Source organism: Pseudonaja textilis, chromosome 3 (assembly GCF_049901715.1).
Source record: "Pseudonaja textilis isolate UNSWEBS1 chromosome 3, rPseTex1.2, whole genome shotgun sequence".
Lineage (NCBI taxonomy): Eukaryota > Metazoa > Chordata > Lepidosauria > Squamata > Elapidae > Pseudonaja > Pseudonaja textilis.
In genome coordinates, this window is record NC_141992.1 from 5,379,591 (window position 1) to 5,399,362 (window position 19,772).

The 19,772-nt window shown below is 42.4% G+C and overlaps 1 protein-coding gene across 2 annotated transcripts in view; it reads left to right on the forward strand.

Annotated features, from left to right (window-relative positions):
- RTEL1 (regulator of telomere elongation helicase 1) overlaps positions 1 to 19,772 on the forward strand; it is a 135,917-nt gene that overhangs the window by 68,423 nt on the left and 47,722 nt on the right. The window contains exons 18-21 of one of the 2 annotated variants that reach the window (XM_087928839.1): positions 4,312 to 4,425; positions 11,970 to 12,010; positions 15,156 to 15,241; positions 17,237 to 17,314. In XM_087928839.1, coding sequence (XP_087784965.1) covers positions 4,312 to 4,425; positions 11,970 to 12,010; positions 15,156 to 15,241; positions 17,237 to 17,314 — 319 coding nt within the window. The remainder of the gene's footprint in view (positions 1 to 4,311; positions 4,426 to 11,969; positions 12,011 to 15,155; positions 15,242 to 17,236; positions 17,315 to 19,772) is intronic. The other variant, XM_087928840.1, reaches the window with a different exon arrangement.

Here is a 19,772-nt window from a genome sequence, read left to right on the forward strand (position 1 = left end):
AAGCCTACAAACTTGAAATTTGGCACGTATGTTCCTTTTGGCTTCTAGATGCTCGCTAAGAAAGGATTTTTCAAAATGACCATCAGAGCTATTAGTATATTGTATATTATTATTATTATTATCACGCTCTGATGCTAAGGAGTTCTACTCCCCCATCCCACCTGAAAAGAAATCTCTTCCAAATGCAAAACACCAGCAGAGGAGTTTCAGTTTTACTTTCACAGCAGCAACCAGCTTTAGTACAGAACAGTTGAGCTAAGCCACACGCAGGCTCCTTGCTGTCTACTCTTTGTTCACACAGCAAATACTGTTTTAGTTTCCAAAAAGCCCTCAACTCTCCCATACACTGACAGGATGCTAACCAGATGAATTCCTGGATGCTGGGAGACAGAGGCAGAATCCCCCCCCCTTATTTTCCTCCCCAAAAACTAAGCCCGATCACATAGTTTCGTAGCGAAGCACAGGTATCGAGCTAATTCATTCATAAAAGTTTATAGGCTGCCTGTCTTACTGCAAAGTAACTCCCTTTAACTCATACATAATGCGAACTTAAGTTGTTCTATCTTTTTGCCCCCAAAGTTTTTTATTTTTATTTTACGTACATATCAATGTGTGAACAATATAACATCTGGGTGTTTCCATTTTACATCCAATAACATATTAATAATCATATTAATTATATTTCATAATCTTATTTCATTCCAACCTTAATACACATCCTTACATTCCATTTAATCTCTTATTCATTTATATATTCAATGTTTTGTTATAATAATTCTTTTATGCTAATCCTCATATTATTCAAATATACTTAATATCATCCTCATTCAAATTTTGAATTTCCTTTCTTTTTCTTACATCATCTTATTAAAAAATTATATACCATTATTTCCCCCCCCCTCCAATTCCATCCCAATTCTAACTTTCAGTTATGCCACTACAAGAATATCCCCTGATATATTTTCTTTTTTATTGCAACATTTCATTCATCAGATATATCCTTCCTTTTTACCACAGATAAAAAACATCATTAATCATGTTTAATACATTTGAGAAGTCCTTATGGCTCTACTAATAATAATCCTGTTAATATTAAATTAGCACTTTAAGAATCAATCAAATTCCATTTCATATACTCTCTTATTCCCTCCCCTATTTCCAACATTATTCTACTTTTAATTATATCTTTATTATATTGGAGAAAGAAGAAAAGATAAAGATAAGTTTAATGGTGATGGAGTTTTTTCTTTAACCATTATCTCTCTCTCTTTTTATTGTTCTAAAATACTAAACATATTCTTTTTAGCTCACCTCCTTTATTCCTCTCTCAAATCTTTATTCTTATCTGCTTCCACATTTTGAAGCTTTTCCCCTTCTCCGCTCTATTTCACTGTCTAATTTTCAAAATATCTACTCTTCCTTTTATTTCTCTCAGGGGAGAGTCCTCTTACAATTTTATTATCATCTTTAATACATTTAATACCTTTAACAAATCCTTACAGCTCTATTAATAATAATAATCCTATTTATATTAAATTCTGTATTACCATCATTTAATTAATCAATCTTTCAATACATTATTTTTACATTCATCACTACTTTTAACTATCATTCAAATTTCATTTCATATATTCCATTACTCCCCCCCTCATTAATTTCAACCTTGTCTACAATTTAATTATATCTTTTTTATATTAAGAAAGAGAGAGAAAAGGAAAAAAGAATTATTTTTTAAAAGAATGAAATTTTTCGTTAACCATTGTCTCTTATTTGTTTTAGCAAATTAAATTTTCTCTTCACAGCTCACCTCCCATATTCCTCTCTCAGGTCTTTGTCCCTGTCTGCCTCCATCTTGTAACTTGTTGTTTTGAACTTTTCTCCCTTCTCCATCCTGTTCCATTGTCTAGTATTCCGAATGTCTGCTCTTGTTTTTTTTCTCTCTCGCTGGGAAATCATTTTGCAATTTTATTTACTCTTTCAATTCCATATTCTCCTTTCTGTTTGTTGCATCCATTGTTATTATATTTATCGTCTCTTCTTTCTCATCATCATAGTCCTTTTGTTGATTTTTTTTCTACGTTCTCTTCTGGTCCTCTAATTGATTCTTCTTCTTTTTCTTGTACGTCTTGCATGCTCCTTTCCATCTTTTCCTCTATGCTCTGCATTTTGTTAAGAACTCTGTCCCGGCTGTCCTTAATATCCATAAGTATCGATACCATTTCTGTCCAACTCCCATTTCGTTCTTGTTGGTAACTCGCCTCGTTTAGTTTCTTTTAATGTTTTCTTTTGTTTTTAAGTCCGAAAATACAATAGTCCAAATATCCAAGTCAAATATCCACGCCAAAATCAGTCCTCACAAGGTTTAAAGTTCTTATACCTTATTTTCAATCCTTTTATTAAAACTTTCAAAGTCACCTCAGTATAAGTTTTACTTCCTGGGAATATCTTGTTTGCTAGTGACGCAGTTAAATCCTGTAATTTTAGCCAGTTTCCAATGTTAAAAAATCCATTCAAAATTGTAAAGAATCCAATTTTTAGAATATCTGTTTCCAACATGTTGATATGCTTCCACAAAACAATATTTTCTTTTCTTAGAAGTTCTGATCTTCTATATTTTCCATATTCCGAAAGTTGCCCCCGCTTCTCCTTTTTTCCCTTTCTCTTTTTAAAGTCTTTCTCTTAGTGCTTAAACCGCCGCTTTTAATGTGACAGCGAGATCCTTTTTTCCCGGCAAAAACTTTTCGGGGTAAATTTTAAATAATTCTTCTCACCCAGCTCCGTATATCATCCACTTTCTCCTCTCCTGCACAATTCTTCGCTGTTCACTGCTGTTGTGACTCCATGGTGGCCATTTTGACTAGCCTCTCCTCGCCGTTTGCCGCCGTCGTGGCAAAGAGGGAAAAGCTCCAGGGTTCCACGGAGAACTTGCGTTCTCCTCTGGGACCTCACAGAGCACCCCTCCACAGCTTCACTGCCCCTCCAAGGCAGTTGTCGGCTCCTTCTGGAGCCCACAAACAGCAGAAGACCAGTGCAGGAATGGAGCTTTCTGTTCTCTGCTACTGAGTTCGCCGTGACGTCAACCGGAAGCCCCAAATTTGATGTGAAGGCTGTGATAAATTTATACGAATCTCAACAGATGTTTTGCGGCTAAGTCTGAATGGAAGTTTTGCTTTGGATTGATCTCAGTTCAACTTTGTTTTTACACCTCATTACTTTATGAACATGAATGTCCATTTCAAGTCACTGGGTACTATCCCAGCCAATTATCTGCATGATACATGTGGGAAAAAGTTGTTTATTTTTTTCTCTTCCTGCTTCATTTTTCTTATTAAGAACAGAAGGTTGGTAGCTATTTGGACTTATTTAATACGGGATGAACATTTACGTATGGTTGCCATCAACGCAAGTGAATTATGTGATCTGGAATTAACAACTTCCTTTAGAGAAAGGAATTCTCTTTTCCCCTTGTGAAAATTGTCAACTCTCCTCCCTCTCAGGAAATAAGGCTCACAACGGAGGAGATTGTAGGAATGAATTTAATGAATATGTGCAGGTAGTCCTTGACTTAGAGCCACAACCGAATCCAAAATTTCTGTGGCTAATTTTACAACCTTTCTCGCCACAATTGTTAAATGAATCTTAGCAGCTGTTAAGATAATAACACGGTTGTAAAGTGAATACGGCTTCTCCACTGACTTGGCTTGTCAGAACGTCACAAAAGGGGATCACATGACCCCTGAGACATGGCAACCGTCATGAATATCGTGTTTCCCTGAAAATAAGAGCAGGTCCTATGTTAATTTTTGCTCCAATGGGGGCTTATTTTCTGGTTAGGTCTTATTTTCAGGGAAGATACGGTTCCAAATGCATCCATCTTGCCGACAATCTTAACTGGGGCTTATTTATAGGGTAGGGCTTATATATTACGAGCATCCTGAAAAACCACGCTAGGGCTTATTTTCCAGTTGGATCTTGTTTTCAGGGAAACAGGGGTACCTGCCAGTAGCCAAGCATCCAAATTTCGATCCCATGACCGTGGGGACGCTACAGCGGTCATAAGTGTGGAACATGGTCGTAGGTCACTTCTTTCAGTGCCGTTGTAACTTCGAACGATCACTAAATGAATGGTTGTAAGTCGAGGACTGCCTGTAACGGTACTTCAGATTGCTAGATCTGAACCTTCGAGTACCTACAGGTGGTTGCCTACTCATTGTGCCTGGTTTCAGGAATTAGGCAGAGAAGTATTAAGCCATGAAGGCCATCTCTATAACACCTTGATTACATCGTGTTGACTTTCTCCTTTTCTTTTAGACCATTCCCAGTTTGTTTGGAAAACCCGCATGTGATTGATGAACATCAAATTTGTGTAGGAATAATCACCAAAGGACCAGATGGAGCTTTGCTGTCTTCCACTTACGAAAAAAGGTAATGAATTGTCGCCTGTTTGGTATCCTCCAGCCTATCATCATCATCAATCATCATCGTTTAGTTCATTTAAGCATTCAGTGGTAAATATGCACCGATACCAGTGCTTCACACCTGATAGTATCAAGGCGACACGTTGGAACCAATAGAAGAGAATATGTGAAGCTCAGGGCTGGACGGTGGGCTCCTTTGCGCTCTCTGCGTTTGGCATCTCATTACCCAACTTGGGAATATCCATCAGCGCTAGTAAGGAGTGAGGTTTGTGAAGTGGAGGAGGAGAAGAAGTGGAGAGGGAGGAAGAGAGGAGGAGGAGGAGGAGGAGAGAGAGCGGGAAGGGGTAGAAGGAAGAAGATGAGCTCGATTGTTTTCTTCGGGTAACGTTCGTTTTAGAAGGGAGTGAGGTTTGCAGAGTCGTAGAAGATATGAAGAAGGAGGGGAAGGGGAAGAGGAGGAGAAGAGAGGGAGGGGAAGGGCAGAGGAAGGAGGAGGACTGTGGGGTTGGCGGTTTTCTTGCAGACATTTCATTGCCCAACTAGGTACCCTCCTCAGTCCGAAAACGGAGGGGGTTTGCAGAGAGGAAGAGGAGGATTATGGGTTCCTTGGTGTTCTCCGAACTTGGATCTTTTCCTGGCAGACGTTTCATGACCCAACTAGGTAACATCATGAGTGCTAGGAGGCAGCGGGGTTTGCTCTGTGTTCATATACCAGTGGCTTGCCCTTGTCGGTGTTAGCGGTGGGAGCGTTCTTGGTGATTCCTCGAATAGCCCGTTGTTGACTGTTCGACTGTGATCTGTGTGATCTTTCAGGACTCTGCTGATATCCTTAGGATCTCATAGAGATTAACAGTGGGATGTCTGTGGAGATTCTCGGCCATCCAAGTCATGGTGGTCTCAAAAGGTGGTTTTTCTTTGAGGACGTTTCGCCTCTCATCCAAGAAGCTTCTTCAGCTCTTCAGAAGACGTTTCTCGGGTGAGAAGCAAAACGCCTTCAAAAGAAAAACCAGAAAGTCCAGCTGCCTCTGGGAAAAAAAAAAAGCACCTTTGGGATTAAGAGTAGTAAGAAGGAGAAAACTTACTACCACCACCACCCCCTTGTAAAATTTCCATCTGCGTGGCAAACGAAACCATGGTAGATTTTGCATCGGAGCCCCTTTGGGGCCTTCGGCCTATTTCACCCGGATAAACAGGAACCAATTCCGTGTTCGTTTAAGCCCTGCAAAATTTCCAACCTTACAAATTTGTTTCTGATATCTTAGGGTGTCACAGTTCAAACCGTGGGAGCCTTACATCATTTTCTCTATGAATAGTCTCTCCTTCCGTAGGAGAGAATATTTGTAGCTCAGTATCCTAATGATGTTACCTAGTTGGGTCATGAAACATCTGCAAGAAAACCCACTAAGCTCAGAGAGCACCAAGAACCCCACAGTCTTCCTCCTCCTCCTCCTCCTCTCCACATACTCTGCTTTCTTCTAGGCCTGATGATGTTACCTAAATTGGTCATGAAACATGCAAGAAACCACTTAAGATCAGAGAGCACCAAGGACCACACAGTTCTCCTCTTTCTCCTCCTCCTCCTTCCTCTTTATTCTCCTCCACTCACCCTGCTTCCTTCTAGCATTGATGATGTTACCTAGTTGGGTCATGAAACGTCTGCAAGGAAAACCACCAAGCTCAGAGAGTATCAAGGACCCCACAGTCCTCCTCTCCCTCCTCCTCCTCCCTCCCTCCTCCTCCTCCTCCTCCTCCTCCACTCACACACCCTGCTTCCTTCTAGCATTGATGATGTTACCTAGTTGGGTCATGAAACATCTGCAAGAAAACCACCAAGCTCAGAAAGTATCAAGGACCCCACAGTCTTCCTCCTCCTCCTCCTCCACTCCACACACCCTGCTCCCTTCTAGCATTGATGATGTTACCTAGTTGGGTCATGAAACGTCTGCAAGGAAAACCACCAAGCTCAGAAAGTATCAAGGACCCCACAGTCCTCCTCCTCCTCTTCCTCCCCTCCCCTCCTCCTCCTCCACTCCACACACCCTGCTCCCTTCTAGCATTGATGAGGTTACCTAGTTGGGTCACGAAACACCTGCAAGAAAACCATCAAGCTCAGAAAGTATCAAGGACCCCACAGTCCTCCTCCTCCTCTTCCTCCTCCTCCCCTCTCCTCCTCCACTCCACACACCCTGCTCCCATCTAGCATTGATGATGTTACCTAGTTGGGTCATGAAACGTCTGCAAAGAAAACCACCAAGCTCAGAGAGTATCAAGGACCCCACAGTCTTCCTCCTCCTCTTCCCCCCGTCCTCCTCCTCCACTCCACACACCCTGCTCCCTTCTAGAATTGATGATGTTACCTAGTTGGGTCATGAAACGTCTGCAAAGAAAACCACCAAGCTCAGAAAGTATCAAGGACCCCACAGTCTTCCTTTTCCTCCTCCTCCACTCCACACACCCTGTTCCCTTCTAGCATTGATGATGTTACCTAGTTGAGTCACGAAACATCTGCAAGAAAACCACCAAGCTCAGAGAGTACCAAGGACCCCACAATCCTCCTCCTCCACTCCATACACCCTTCCCCTTCTAGTACTGATGAAGTTACTTAGTTGGGTCATGGAAATATCTGCCAACAAAAAACCCACTAAGCCCATAGAGCACCAAGGACCCTGCACTTCCCCCTCCCTTTAACCAATGGTGCTCTTTGTTCTAATTTGCAAAATGTGCATATTCATATTCAGTGTCATATTGTCTCTTTAACTCTGGAAAACAACAACAGCTATTTGGATCAGCAGACCAAAGATCACAGATAAACCTTAGGGGGATTGCTAAGTTGAAAAGTCACTGTTGTAAATTTCTCATTGTTCTTGAATCATATCAGGAACGTTCTCTTATTGGTCATATCTCTCATTATCACAGTGTTCCTCTTTACTTAGAAAGCAGACAATGGATGATTTCCTGTGTGTGGAGATAAACCATTACAGGAATCTTAACCGTTTTAAGGGAATTCGTGCCAGAAAGCATCTTAGGAGCATTAGGGAAAGCGATGCCTCTGAAGTGAAATTGGGATTGTACATTTGCACCTTTTTCTCAGGGTTCTGCTGAGGGGGCAAATCCTGCTCTGCCCTCCGCTGTCATGTTTCATAGCCTTTTTGGTCAGAAGTCGGCCAACCAACAACCCCTAAGGCTGCTGCTCCCGCGGCTAAATCGTTTACCAGTCTGCTTCCAGGTGTTGGGGGTCACCTTTAAAGCCCTTCATGGCACGCGTCCAGGTTCCTTGAGGGACCGTCTCACCCCTCTGAGACCGGCCTGTACCATTTGTGCTGGCAGGGGGAGCCTTCTCTGTTGCTCCTACCTTCGGATGGAACATCTCCGCATCCCTCAGCTCCCCATGTGAGGTTGGCCCCCGGCCTTCCTACCTTTCTTTTAAAAAAAATAATCTTTATTACATATTTTCCAAACATTTACACCACATTTCCATTTTTGACAGTACATCAGAGCCAGCTTCTTCTCTATTTACATAGTAATACCTTCATTTTCAATATATTTCTCTACTATTTATACAATTACATTTACCTTTTTATAATTTCTTACATATACGTTTCCTGTAACTCTTAAGTAATTTTATGCCTATTCTTTACTTTTCTCCTCTAGCCCCTCATACCATATGTCCCAAATCTTATAATATTCTGTTTCCTCCTTATCTTTTTAACTCCATCGTTAATTCATCCATTTCTGCACGTTCAAGCTCTTTTTTTTAATCACCGTATCTTCTGTAGGGATATGTCATGCCCCTCTTGGAGCCTGACTCCGAGGGAGAGATGGAACAGTCAACAGGGAGTGGGAGTGTGGCTCTGGTGGTTGTGGAGGAAACTGGGGAAGGGCACAGGCCGGCTGGCATTCAGAGGAAGACCTCTTCATCCTACGGAACAAAAAACAAAATACTTTCACCTGTCATGCCCCAGTTGAAGTCTGACTCCGAGGGAGAGGAGGAACAGCCAACAGAGAGTGAGAGTGTGGCTCTGGTGGTTGTGGAGGAAACTGGGGAAGAGCATAGTCCAGCTGGGCATTCAGAGGAAGACCCAGAAAGACCCTCTTCATTCTAGGGAACACAGGGAGGAGCGGATAAGGGAGAAAAGTGAATGGCATGGTCTACGGCGGAGGAAAGGGCCCTGATCACCTTCCGTTCTTTACCAAACATCTATTTATCTCTTCCCTTTAACAAAAAATTTCCCCTGTAATCACTTTTGAAGTATGACGCCTTCTCCTAAAATAAAGCTCAAAATAATACATAATTTCCATCCTGATTCTGCTTAGTACATTTCTACATATTAAATCTTAAAATAAAAGAATAGTAAACTTACAGTATAATCAAATGTATAATTTCTATTCTAATTCTGATAAGTACATTGTTTTAGAATAAAAAAAATAAAATACTAAAGTTATAACATTAAAACAGTAACAAATTAAACTTTAACTAAGCATTAATCATTTAACACAGTCTCCTAATATTTTATTAAACATCAACATCTATCATTATTAAACATTAATATTTTATTAAATATTCCAATAAACTGTTTCAAATGCAAATACTACAATACTATCTTATGCACTCTTGCAGAATCTTCTTTAATTATAAACTATCATCCTTCATCTCTAAAAAAAAAAAAAACTTTCTTGTTAAAATCTTGTCCTAACCCGTGGCTTTTTTTTTCTTTTTCCCTCCCTTTCTTCTCCAATCTGGTCTTTTGCCCCCCCCTCCTCTCCCCCTTTTAAAGTTTCCCTCTCTGTTGTAATTCTCTTTTCAGTTGCTTTCTAACATTGTACCTTCTTTTCACCCTATTTTTCTTTTTCTTGGTTGTTTTATTAAATCTTAAATTCTCCTTTTCCCTTCCTCCCTTCCCAATTTCTTTCTTAATCAAACTTTTTAGTCCATTAAAAATGGCTTCTTCCTTTTCTTCTTCTTCTTCTTCTTCTCCTTCTCCTTCCTCCAGTGTTTGCTGGTACGTAGAAACCGCCATTTCTAAAAAATGGAAGGCAGCTCCCAAAGAATCCTTGCCACTTTGTTGTCTTTCTTTTAATTTTCCATATTCCATTTTCAGTTCATCAACCGATGGTACCATTATAGGTTTTTTTTAAAAAAAAACACAACCCAGATGCTTTCAATCTTGAAGTAGTTTCCAAATGTCAGAGTTATAAAACAATCCAAACAAACAAAACTTTTTTCCTCTTCTTCTCTTTACAGTTTTTTCTCCAGAGGCAAAATCCCAGATGTATTTTAAAAGCCGTATTACCATTAATTAATGGTCTTGTAATCTTCAAGGCGTCTCCTCCAGCAAAGTTTAAAAAAATATATATATATATATATTTTTAGTCCTCCCCTTCCCACTTATAACAAAGAGCTTATTTTTACCTTTAAAAAGCAGGTTTTTCTGTGCTCCTTTGCTTTCTCCGTAAGGAGGGGGAGTGAGCTTTCCTTCAGCACTTTCCCAGATGTGACAAATTCTTTTGGAAACAAATGTATCAATCCAAAGTCAGGTTTCCAGGGTGTTTTAAAAATAACAATGTTGTGGTTTAGCCAAGAAAACTTCTCCTTCTAAGTCTTCCTTCTGCACAATCTTATCCAGTTGAAGATTCCTTTGTGGCTGCCATACAGACAGCCACTCCACCGTCTCAGGAAAAAAGGAGTCTAGCCGGCTGGGGAAGTGGGGTGCGATATCCCCAGACCCCTGCCCAGATCTCCTCTGTCTTCCGCTGCCCCTTCAGGGCAGCAACAACCCCAAATCCAGTTGGATCGGGGGTACCTTGACGGCGAGCGCAGCAGGGACCCGCAGAGAAGCGGATTCCTGCCACTGCCGAAGCCTTGCAACCGGAAGTGTCCCCCCTGATCCCCTTCATGGGCTGTGGCTGGGAGGACTGTTTAAAAGGACAAACTGCTCATGGCACAGTTGCTGGAAGCAAAGCGCGCATTATTCTTGTAGGAGCTTATCTGTGTTTTGGCTTCCTCCCAACTATGGTTGCTGTGTTATCTGGTAGAAGTCTGCAATTAAGCATCCTTGCCTGCCGTAGTAATTCCTTCATTGTGGTTTGTGTTGGGTTTTTTTTATTTCAAATTAACTTTACTTTGGGTGAGGACTGCATTTACTCCCTCCCTAAACCGTTTTCTTTAAGAGTTTGATATCCAGCAGAGGATAATTGGACATTGGGGGCCAAGTTGGAGGCATTAAAGGGACTTCCTTCTAAATTTTGGGACTTGGTTATATTTGTGTCACGCCCCGGGTCATCACAGGATATTGATCTGTTTCCACTATTGTGCGAAAACTATTCTTGCCGCCGTCAGTACATGAAGTATAATATATTAGGGGTTGTTTTTTTTTACTTAGATTGTCCTTGATTATGCCTAATAGAAATAATTCCGGCTTCCATTCTATTTTTTTGCTGAATAACCTCCTCGAGCCATTTCTTTATCCTCCTCCAATAACTTCTTTGATTCTTGGCACATCCACCCCATATGGAAAAATGTTCCTTGCTTGTGTTTGCACCTCCAGCATGTCGCTGATCTATTAGGGTGCATCCTTCCTACCTTTTCATAAGGGCCAAAAGACCTTAAGGGCTTAAAGATTCCCCCCACTGGGGTTAGGACCCCAGCGCAGCGGGGAATCAGCGGAATGGTGGTGATTGATTGATAACAGATCCTGCCTCTCTGCCTCTTTTCCCTTGTCATTATATATATATATATATATATGGGGTGGAAGCGACTTACGAGCATTTTTCACACTTAGGACCGTTGCAGCTTCCTCGTGGTCACGTGATCATATTTATGACGGTTGCCGTGTCCTGGGATCACGTGATCAGGTTTTTGCGACCTTCTGACAAGCCGAGTCAAACGGGGAGGCCTGGTTCACTTAAGAACCGTCTTACTAACTCATCAGCTGGGATAATTCACTTAACAAGTGTGAGAAGACAGGTCATAAAGCAGGGGCAAAGACTTACTTAACAGATACTTTGGGCTCAATTGTGGTCATAAGTCAAGGACGACCTGTACCTGATAGGAATTTTAGAGTAACAGGTGGAAATAGCAACAGCCCTTAGACTTATATACCACTTCACGGTGTTTTACAGCCCTCTCTATGCGGTTTAACAGAGTCAGCCTCTTGCCCCCAACAATCTGGGTCCTCATTTTACCCACCTCGGAAGGGGGGAAGGCTGAATCCAACCTTGAACCTGGTGAGAATCGAACTGCCAAACTGCTGGCAGCCGGTGATCAACAGATGTAGCCCAAAGTACTGCATTCTAACCACCGAAGCTCTTTGGTGATTGCAGCCAGCTAGCTAGTCTGGCCCAGAGCCCTCAAACAGGTAGTTTCATAGCTGAAGAGCAATTCCATACGGCGTTGCGAGGTGTGGAAAGCAATTTGAAAGCACCACAAACTGAGCGTGGAAAAGAGATTCATTTATTTTTCCGGGAAATTATTGTGACAACCGAGTAGCATGACGGTCTTCCTAACACCTAAAAGCTGCAAGCTGATGGAATTCCTTCTCTCTCCCTTTACAGATTTACGGAAGAATGCCTGTCCTCTGTCGGGAAAACCGTAGGTAAAGCAGAAAGAATCTGGGTGCCAGTCAGGACTGAATGCTGCAATGCACTTGATAGGTTACACAGCTGGAGGAATTAGTGAGGGTTGGAGGATGAGAGAAGCCAGAACGCTGACATTGCTTTCACTGCGTCTGCCAGTGGTGATTCTGTAAAAGCTGGTGGCCTCTTATATCTGTTTCTGGATCCACTCTTGGAAAGCAGCTGTCAGTCCAGAGTGCTCAAGGGGATGTTACCATTTCATGTTATACTGTATAATGCGGTGTGTGTGCATATGTTAGCATTTTCATCCCATTAGATTGGCCTATCTGAACCCAGGCAGGCAGGGAAGGGATAGCAATAGCACTTGTACAGCTTTCTAGTGCTTCACAGCCTTCTGCTGTGGGCAGAGTTAGCCTGAAATACTGCAGAGAGAGAGAGAGAGAGAGAGAGAGGGAGGGAGGACATGGATAGCATTTAGACTTAAATACCGGCTTCACAGAGATTTACAGCCCTCTCTAAGCGGTTTACAGAGTCAGCCTCTTGCCCTCAACCATCTGGCTCCTCATTTTACTGCCCTTGGAAGGATGGAAGGCTGAGCCGACCTTGAGCCGGTCAGGATCAAACTCCTGGCAGTTACCCTGCTGTACTGCATTATGACAGATCGATTCACAGACAGACAGAGACAGAGAGATAGATAAAGATATACGACACGGACAGCAATAGCACTTAGGCTTAAATGCCGGCTTCACAAAGATTTACAGCCCTCTCTAAGTAGTTTACTGAGTCAGCCTCTTGCCCCCAGTAATTGGGTCCTCATTTTATCCACCTCAGAAGGATGGAAGGTTGAGTTGACTTGGAACGGGTCAGTATCAAACTCCCAGCAGTGAACATTGAGTTAGCCTACCATATTGCATTCTAACCCCTGCGCCATCGGGGCTCTTGGGTGTTGCAAATCCCGTCAGTACTCATTAAGTGGCAGGGTCTAGGAAGAGAGCCTTCCCTGTCGTTGCCCCTGCCCTGTGGAATATCCCCCTCCCAGAATCCTTGCTTAATTCTAAAGCGTTTACTTTTTACGTTCACTGTTTTTATATTTCAACATTTTATCGCACGCTGCCCCGAGTGACTCTCTCAAGAGAGAGTGGCCGGTTCAAAAATGTGAGAAATAATTTGTGCGTGCATGCATGTACACAGTATGTGTGTATATGTATTTGTGTGTACACTTGTGGAGGCGGGTTGTGAGATCACATGCATACAACCACCCACAAGTTATCCTTTTTGAGGCCAAGACCTAAATCAGTTGAGCAGGAATCCTTTCTTTACATTTTCAAGTTTATTCAGTGGTAACGTTGAGGAACCATAATTGAGAAGCCAGAACCTTAGATGTCACTTAACAGATAACAGTTGACAGATAATCAGAGTTGGAAGGGACCTTATAGGTCATCTAGTACAAACCCCTGCCCAAGTGGAAGACCCTAAACCATTTCTGACAAATGGCAGTCCAATCTCTTCTTGAAGGTCTCAAGTGATGGCACTCTCTCAACTTCTGAAGGCAACTTCTGTTCCATGGGTTGATTATTCTCACTGTCAGAAAGTTTCTCCTTATTTTCAGGTTGACTCTCCTTGTTCAGTTTCCATCCATTATTCCTTGTCTGCCCTACAGGTGCTTTGGAAAGTAGCTTGACCCCTTCCTCCTCTCTGTGGCAGCCCGTCAAATATTGGAAGACTGCTATCATGTCTCCCCTGGTCCTTCTCTTTACTAGACTAGCCAAGCCCAGTTCCTGTAACCGTTCTTCATACGCCTTAGTCTCCAGTCCCTTAATCATCCTGGTTGCTTAGTCCAGAGATCCCCTACAGCCATGATGGCGAACCTATGGCACGCGTGCCAGAGATGGCACGCAAAGCCCTCTCTCTGGGCACGCAAGCCATTGCCCCAGCTCACCTCCGCTGCACATGCGCACCTCCCTCCAGCCAACTGGCCTTTGGGCCTTTGCCACGCATGCAGGGGGGGTGGGGTAGGGCGCACGCAGGGGGTGTGGCATGCATGCACAGGTGTCACATATGCATGGGTGTGCGGGAGTTGATGTGTGCATGCATGGGGATTGTAAGGCGCCTGTGCAGCACAGATACATTGCATTTTGGGGATGCGCACGCTTGCGCTTTGGGCACTCGGTGCCGAAAAGGTTAGCCATCACTGCCCTACAGTATCACCGAGCAATGGCCATCCAAGCTCACCCCAGCATATGGCCGCCCCTTCTGTTGGCTGAAAGCTTTTACAGTCGGGGAGCCCTTCTGATGTGTTTATTTCCATACCCCAACGTTTTAGGGATAGGCAGAAGATTGCTGAGAGATTTGAGATTTTGCTTTGCTGAGAATAGGGCTGTAGCAAAATATTTGTAGCCCTTGACTTACAACAGTTGCTTAGTGACCAAAGCTACAATGGTGCTGAAAGAAAGTGACTTACACCCAACGTTTACACTTGCAACCATTGCAGCATCCCACCATCATGTGGTCAAAATTTAGACACCTGGCAACCCGCACGTCAAGCTATTCTCCAAAGCACCTGAGGGCAGGACAAGAAGCCATGGGTGGAAACTAATCAAGGAGAGAAGCAACCTAGAACTAAGGAGGAATTTCCTGACAGTGAGAACAATTAATCACAGTTAGAACAACTTGCCTCCAGAAGTTGTGAATGCTCTAACACTGGAAGTTTTTAAAAAGATGTTGGATAACCATTTGTCTGAAGTGGTGTAGGGTTTCCTGCCTAGGCAGAGGGTTGGACTAGAAGACCTCCAAGGTCCCTTCCAACCTTGGAGGTTATTCTAGTCTAATGTCCCAAGTCACATGATCGTCATTTGCGACCTTCCCAGCCAGTTTCTGATAAAAAAAAAAGTCCATGGGAGAAACCTGGATTTGCTTAATGAATGCATGATTCTCTTAATTGCAGTGATTTGCTCAATATCAGTGGCCAAAAACCATCATAAAGTGGGCTGCTAGTCACTTAACAGCTGCCTTGCCTAACAACATAAATTCTGGTCCCATTGTGGTCGTAAGTCAAGGACTGCCTGTGGATCAGCAGAGGAATGTCCAAAGGTGTTTTTAAAAAGCAAATATCTCAGTACTGAAGTCAGATAAAGTTGGTTTAACTCACACTGTGTTTTGTTGCAGTTAATCTTGTCCGAATAATACCAAATGGACTCCTGGTGTTTTTTCCTTCATATCCGGTCATGGATAAAAGCCTGGAATATTGGAAAGTAGGTTTCCGCTTTGGGGAACAGACTAGACCTTAGTTTGGGAGGGGGGCGGGGGTGTTGTTGTCTCCAAATTTGGCTACTTGTGGATTTCAACTTCAGCAGCCTTCTAGAGAATTCTGGGAGTTGAAGTCATAAATGACTTAGATGAGCGAATAGAAGGGCCACTCATCTATGAGTGACATTAAGCAGGCAGGAATAACCAATATCCCAGATGATAGGTTCAAGACCCAGACGGATCTTGATGGACTTGTTCACTGGGCCCTTTCCAACAAAATGAAATTCAGTATAGAGAAAAGTTAGGTTTTACACTTAGGCGAGAAAAACATTAACCGTAAAAGACAGGCTAGAAATAAAAATTAAAACAAGCAAGAAAATAGTAACATAACACCTGTCTGACCTTGATGAATATAAATCACCGGGACCTGACCGATTACATCCCAGAGTTCTGAAGGAGCCGGCAGATGTTATCTCAGAACCATTGTATCATATCTTTAAAAAATCTCAGAGCACCAGGGAACTACGAGAGCATTGGAAAAGAGCGGATGTGGTTCCCATCTTCAAAAAAGAGAGGAGGAAACAGACCCAGGAAACTACAGACCAATCAACGTAACGTCAATACTTGGAAGATACTGGAAAAAATAATGAAAAAAAAATCTGTGCAAAGTTATAACTAGTAGCACAGGTTTCTTAAAAACAGATTATGCCAAACTAATCTTACTTCATTCGTTGACAAAGTGAATAAATGAGTAGACCAGCGAAATACTGTGGACGTAGTATGTTTAGACTTCAGCAAGGCATTTGACAAAGTAGACCACAACTTACTTCTCGGTAAGCATTACCACCAGATGGATTTGTAACTGACAGATTGTAATTGAGTAGTCCTTAATGGTACTACTAAGTAAGCAGTGGGGTGCCATAAGGTTCTGTCTTAGGCCCAATATTCTTCAATATCTTCGTAAATGGCTTAGATGGGCGAATAGAAAGGGAACTCATCAAATTTGCAGATGACCCTAAAGTGGCACGAATAGCCAACACCCCAGAAGACAAGGATCCAAAAAGATCTTGACAGATTTACCCATCAAAATGAAATTTAATGTGGGGAAAATCAAGGTTTTACCCCTGGGCATGAAAAATCAGATGTACAAGTACAAATTGGGTGAAACCTAGTTCAAAAACAGTCATTGTGAGAGGGACCCTTGGAGTTTTAGTGGATGATCCCTTAAACATGAGCCAACCATGTGATGCAGCAGTCAAAAAAGCTAATGCAATCCCTAGGTTGCATTAACAGAGGGATAGAATCAAGATCGTGTGAGGTATTAGTACCACTTTATAAAGCCTTAGTAAGACCACACCAGTTTTGGTCACCATATTATAAAAAAAAAAATACGTTGAGACGTTGGAAAGAGTGCAAAGAAGAGCAACTAAGATGATTAGGGGACTGGAGGCTAAAACATACGAAGAATTATTGAAGGAATTGAGTATGTCCGGTCCAGTGAAGGACTGGGAGTGACATGATAGCAGTTCTTCCGATATTTGAGGGGCTGCCACAAAGAAAAGGGAGTCAACCTACTTTCCAAAGCACCAGAAGGGAAGGGAAGAAGCAATGGGTGGAAACTAATCAAGGAGGAAGCAACCTAGAACTAAGGAGGAACTTCCTAGCAATCAACCAGTGTGGAACACCGTGGTTTCAGAAATGGGTGCTCCGTCACTGGAGACTTTTAAGAAGAGACTGGACAGCCACTTGTCTGAAATAGTATAGGGCCTTTTGCTTCAACGGGGTTGGACTAGGAGACCTCAAAGGCCTCTTCTATTGTTCTATGTTCCTTGAAGAATTCCCAGAATTCCCTATCCAGCCACGCTGGCTGGGAAACCTGGGAGTTGAAGTCAACCAGTCTTAAAGTAGCCAAGTTTGGAGACTTTTCCCTTAGACGATGGTGGAGTTCTCCCTACTTTTCTTTTATTGCAATCTAATCTCTTCTGTCTCTGCTTTGCTAGGCCCATGATTTTACAAAAAAAATAGAAGCACTGAAGCCAATGTTTGTAGAACCAAGACACAAAGGAGCATTCACAGAGGTTGGTGAGACTTCGTATTTGTTTTCCCAAGAAATGACTTTTCTTTCGGAAGCCTTGCGCGGTCAGTTGCTTTATGAATTGATAGTTTTGGATTAGTAACATAAATGTTACTCTCAGCTTGTTGATGAAAGACGAACGGGCCAAGAAAAATATAGTTTGGCCTGCTTGCGTTTTTCCATCTTTCTTGGCCAAATAATCTTCCTTCATTAACGAACTGAGAATAACATTTATGAAAGCACCTGGATATATAACTATCAGTATTATATTATGGTAATTTAATGGTATAAGATTCCATAAAGTTAAAACCACAGGGCTACTGTAAAAGACATTCTCCAGAACTGGTCCCTGAATGGAGATTGATCATAAGAATTTACAGACAGATTATCCTCGATCTTTCGGATAATTGTTTTCAGTTTTACAAAGTGGGTCTTCCGAGTTGAAGAAGCTTCTTGGATGAGAATCTCCATAGACACAAAGCCACCCTGCTGTCCTGCTCACTCTCACGCACACCTAATGTTTTAGTGGGTTTATTAATATTCCCCAGCACTTCCCAAAAACTCAGAACTATCCAGTCAAAAGCAGACCAATGCTAGTCCACAGAGCAATGGCCAGTAAGCGCATGAGGCACTTGAAAGTTTCCCACACGGCAAATGCCACCAGGCAGAATTAAATCCACAACACAAGAGGATTCACGAGGCAAGAAAAGTCCAGAGTTCAGAAGGCAAAAATCCAGTCAAAGCAGGAATCATGATCAGGAAATCATGCAGGAAGTAAAAGGAAATAAAACATTGTTCCCAACATCAGCTCCATCTGTCTGCTTGCTAAATAGCCAGCTTATGGTGCAGCCCATCAAGAAGGTCAAGGCTGCCTCCTCGTGAGTAATTTGGCTGACTTTCACTCCTGCCTTTTTTCTGCCCTGCCTGTTCTTGTGCAGGTGCAGGATGAATAAAAAGGCTTTAGAAAGTGTGCAGAGAAGCGCAATAAAGATGATTAGGGGACTGGGGGCTTTTTAAAACATAAAGAACTGTTGCTAGAATTGGGTATGTCTAATTTAATGAAAAGAAGGACTGGGGACGACATGGTAGCAGTGTTCCAATATCTCAGGGGCTGCCCCAAAGAAGAGGGGGCGTAAAGCTATTCTCCAAAGCACCTGAGGGTAGGACAAGAAGGAAAGGATGGAGACTAATCCAGGATAGAAGAAACCTAGAAATAAGGAGGAATTTTGTGACGGAACAATTAATCAGTGGAATGACCTTCCTCCAGAAGTTGGGAATGCTCCAACACCGAAAGTTTGTAAGAAAATATTGGACAACTATTTGTTTGACATGGTATCGGGCTATGGTTGTTGAGGTAATTCCCCGCTAGGAGAATGAGCGCATACAGGGAGACGTATTTGAGAGAAGTGTTTGAATAATACACACACAGCACACAGATACACTGTACAGTAAATGTAGGTTTTTATTTCCAGAAACGGTTTAAACAAAGTTCAGAACAAACAGTCCAAAGTCATTCACAGGTAAGATCAGTCAGTTTTCAGTCCAGGGATAATCCAATAACAAAGTCCAGTATCAAAAACAGTTCAGTTTTCAGACTTACATCAAATCCAAGAATATCAGTCAATTATGAGGAACGGCAATACTCTCCAACAGAAGGAAACAGAGACTGACTCACACTCTCTTCTGAGACTAAGTCTAAGACTCCAGAAACACCAGAACAGGAACTAAACAGCCCAGGTTTCTGGCTCCATCTTATGAACGTTTGAGAAACCACACCCAATTACACTTTTAGGATTCTCTTAAAGAGACAGTATTAAAATGTCTATCCTGGTTTATATATTGTCCAAGCTGTTAGGTGACTCATATTCCTAACATTGGTCTTCAAACTTGGCAAGTTTAAGACATGTGGACTTCAACTCCCAGAATTCCTGAGCTAACATGACTGGAGGAAGAGTTCTGAGAGTTGAAGTCCACAAGTCTTAAACTTGCCAAGTTTGAAGAGCCCTGGTATAGGATTTCCTGCCTGAGGGGTCCCTTCCAACTCTGTTATTCTATTCTATTCTCATCATCACTGATGGGCTGCACTTGTGCTTCGGCCAAATTACTCTCAGTTGGCTACTTGGAGCCATTGAGTAAGTCCCCTCCTGAAGTGCCTGGGACTGGTTCATCCTCCTTTGAATTGGCCTCTGGAGAGGCAATTGGGGGAGCCATCCCAGCCACAGAGCCATGTTTGCATGTCTTTCCTGGAGGAGGAATTCTGGGAGTTGAAGTCCACAAGTCTTAAAGCTATCAAGTTTGAAGACCCCTGGAATAGATAAAGAGAGAGTGAGAGAGGATAGATAGATAGATAGATAGATAGATAGATAGATAGATAGATAGATAGATAGATAGATAGATAGATAGGAAGGAAGGAAGGAAGGAAGGAAGGAAGGAAGGAAGGAAGGAAGGAAGGAAGGAAGGAA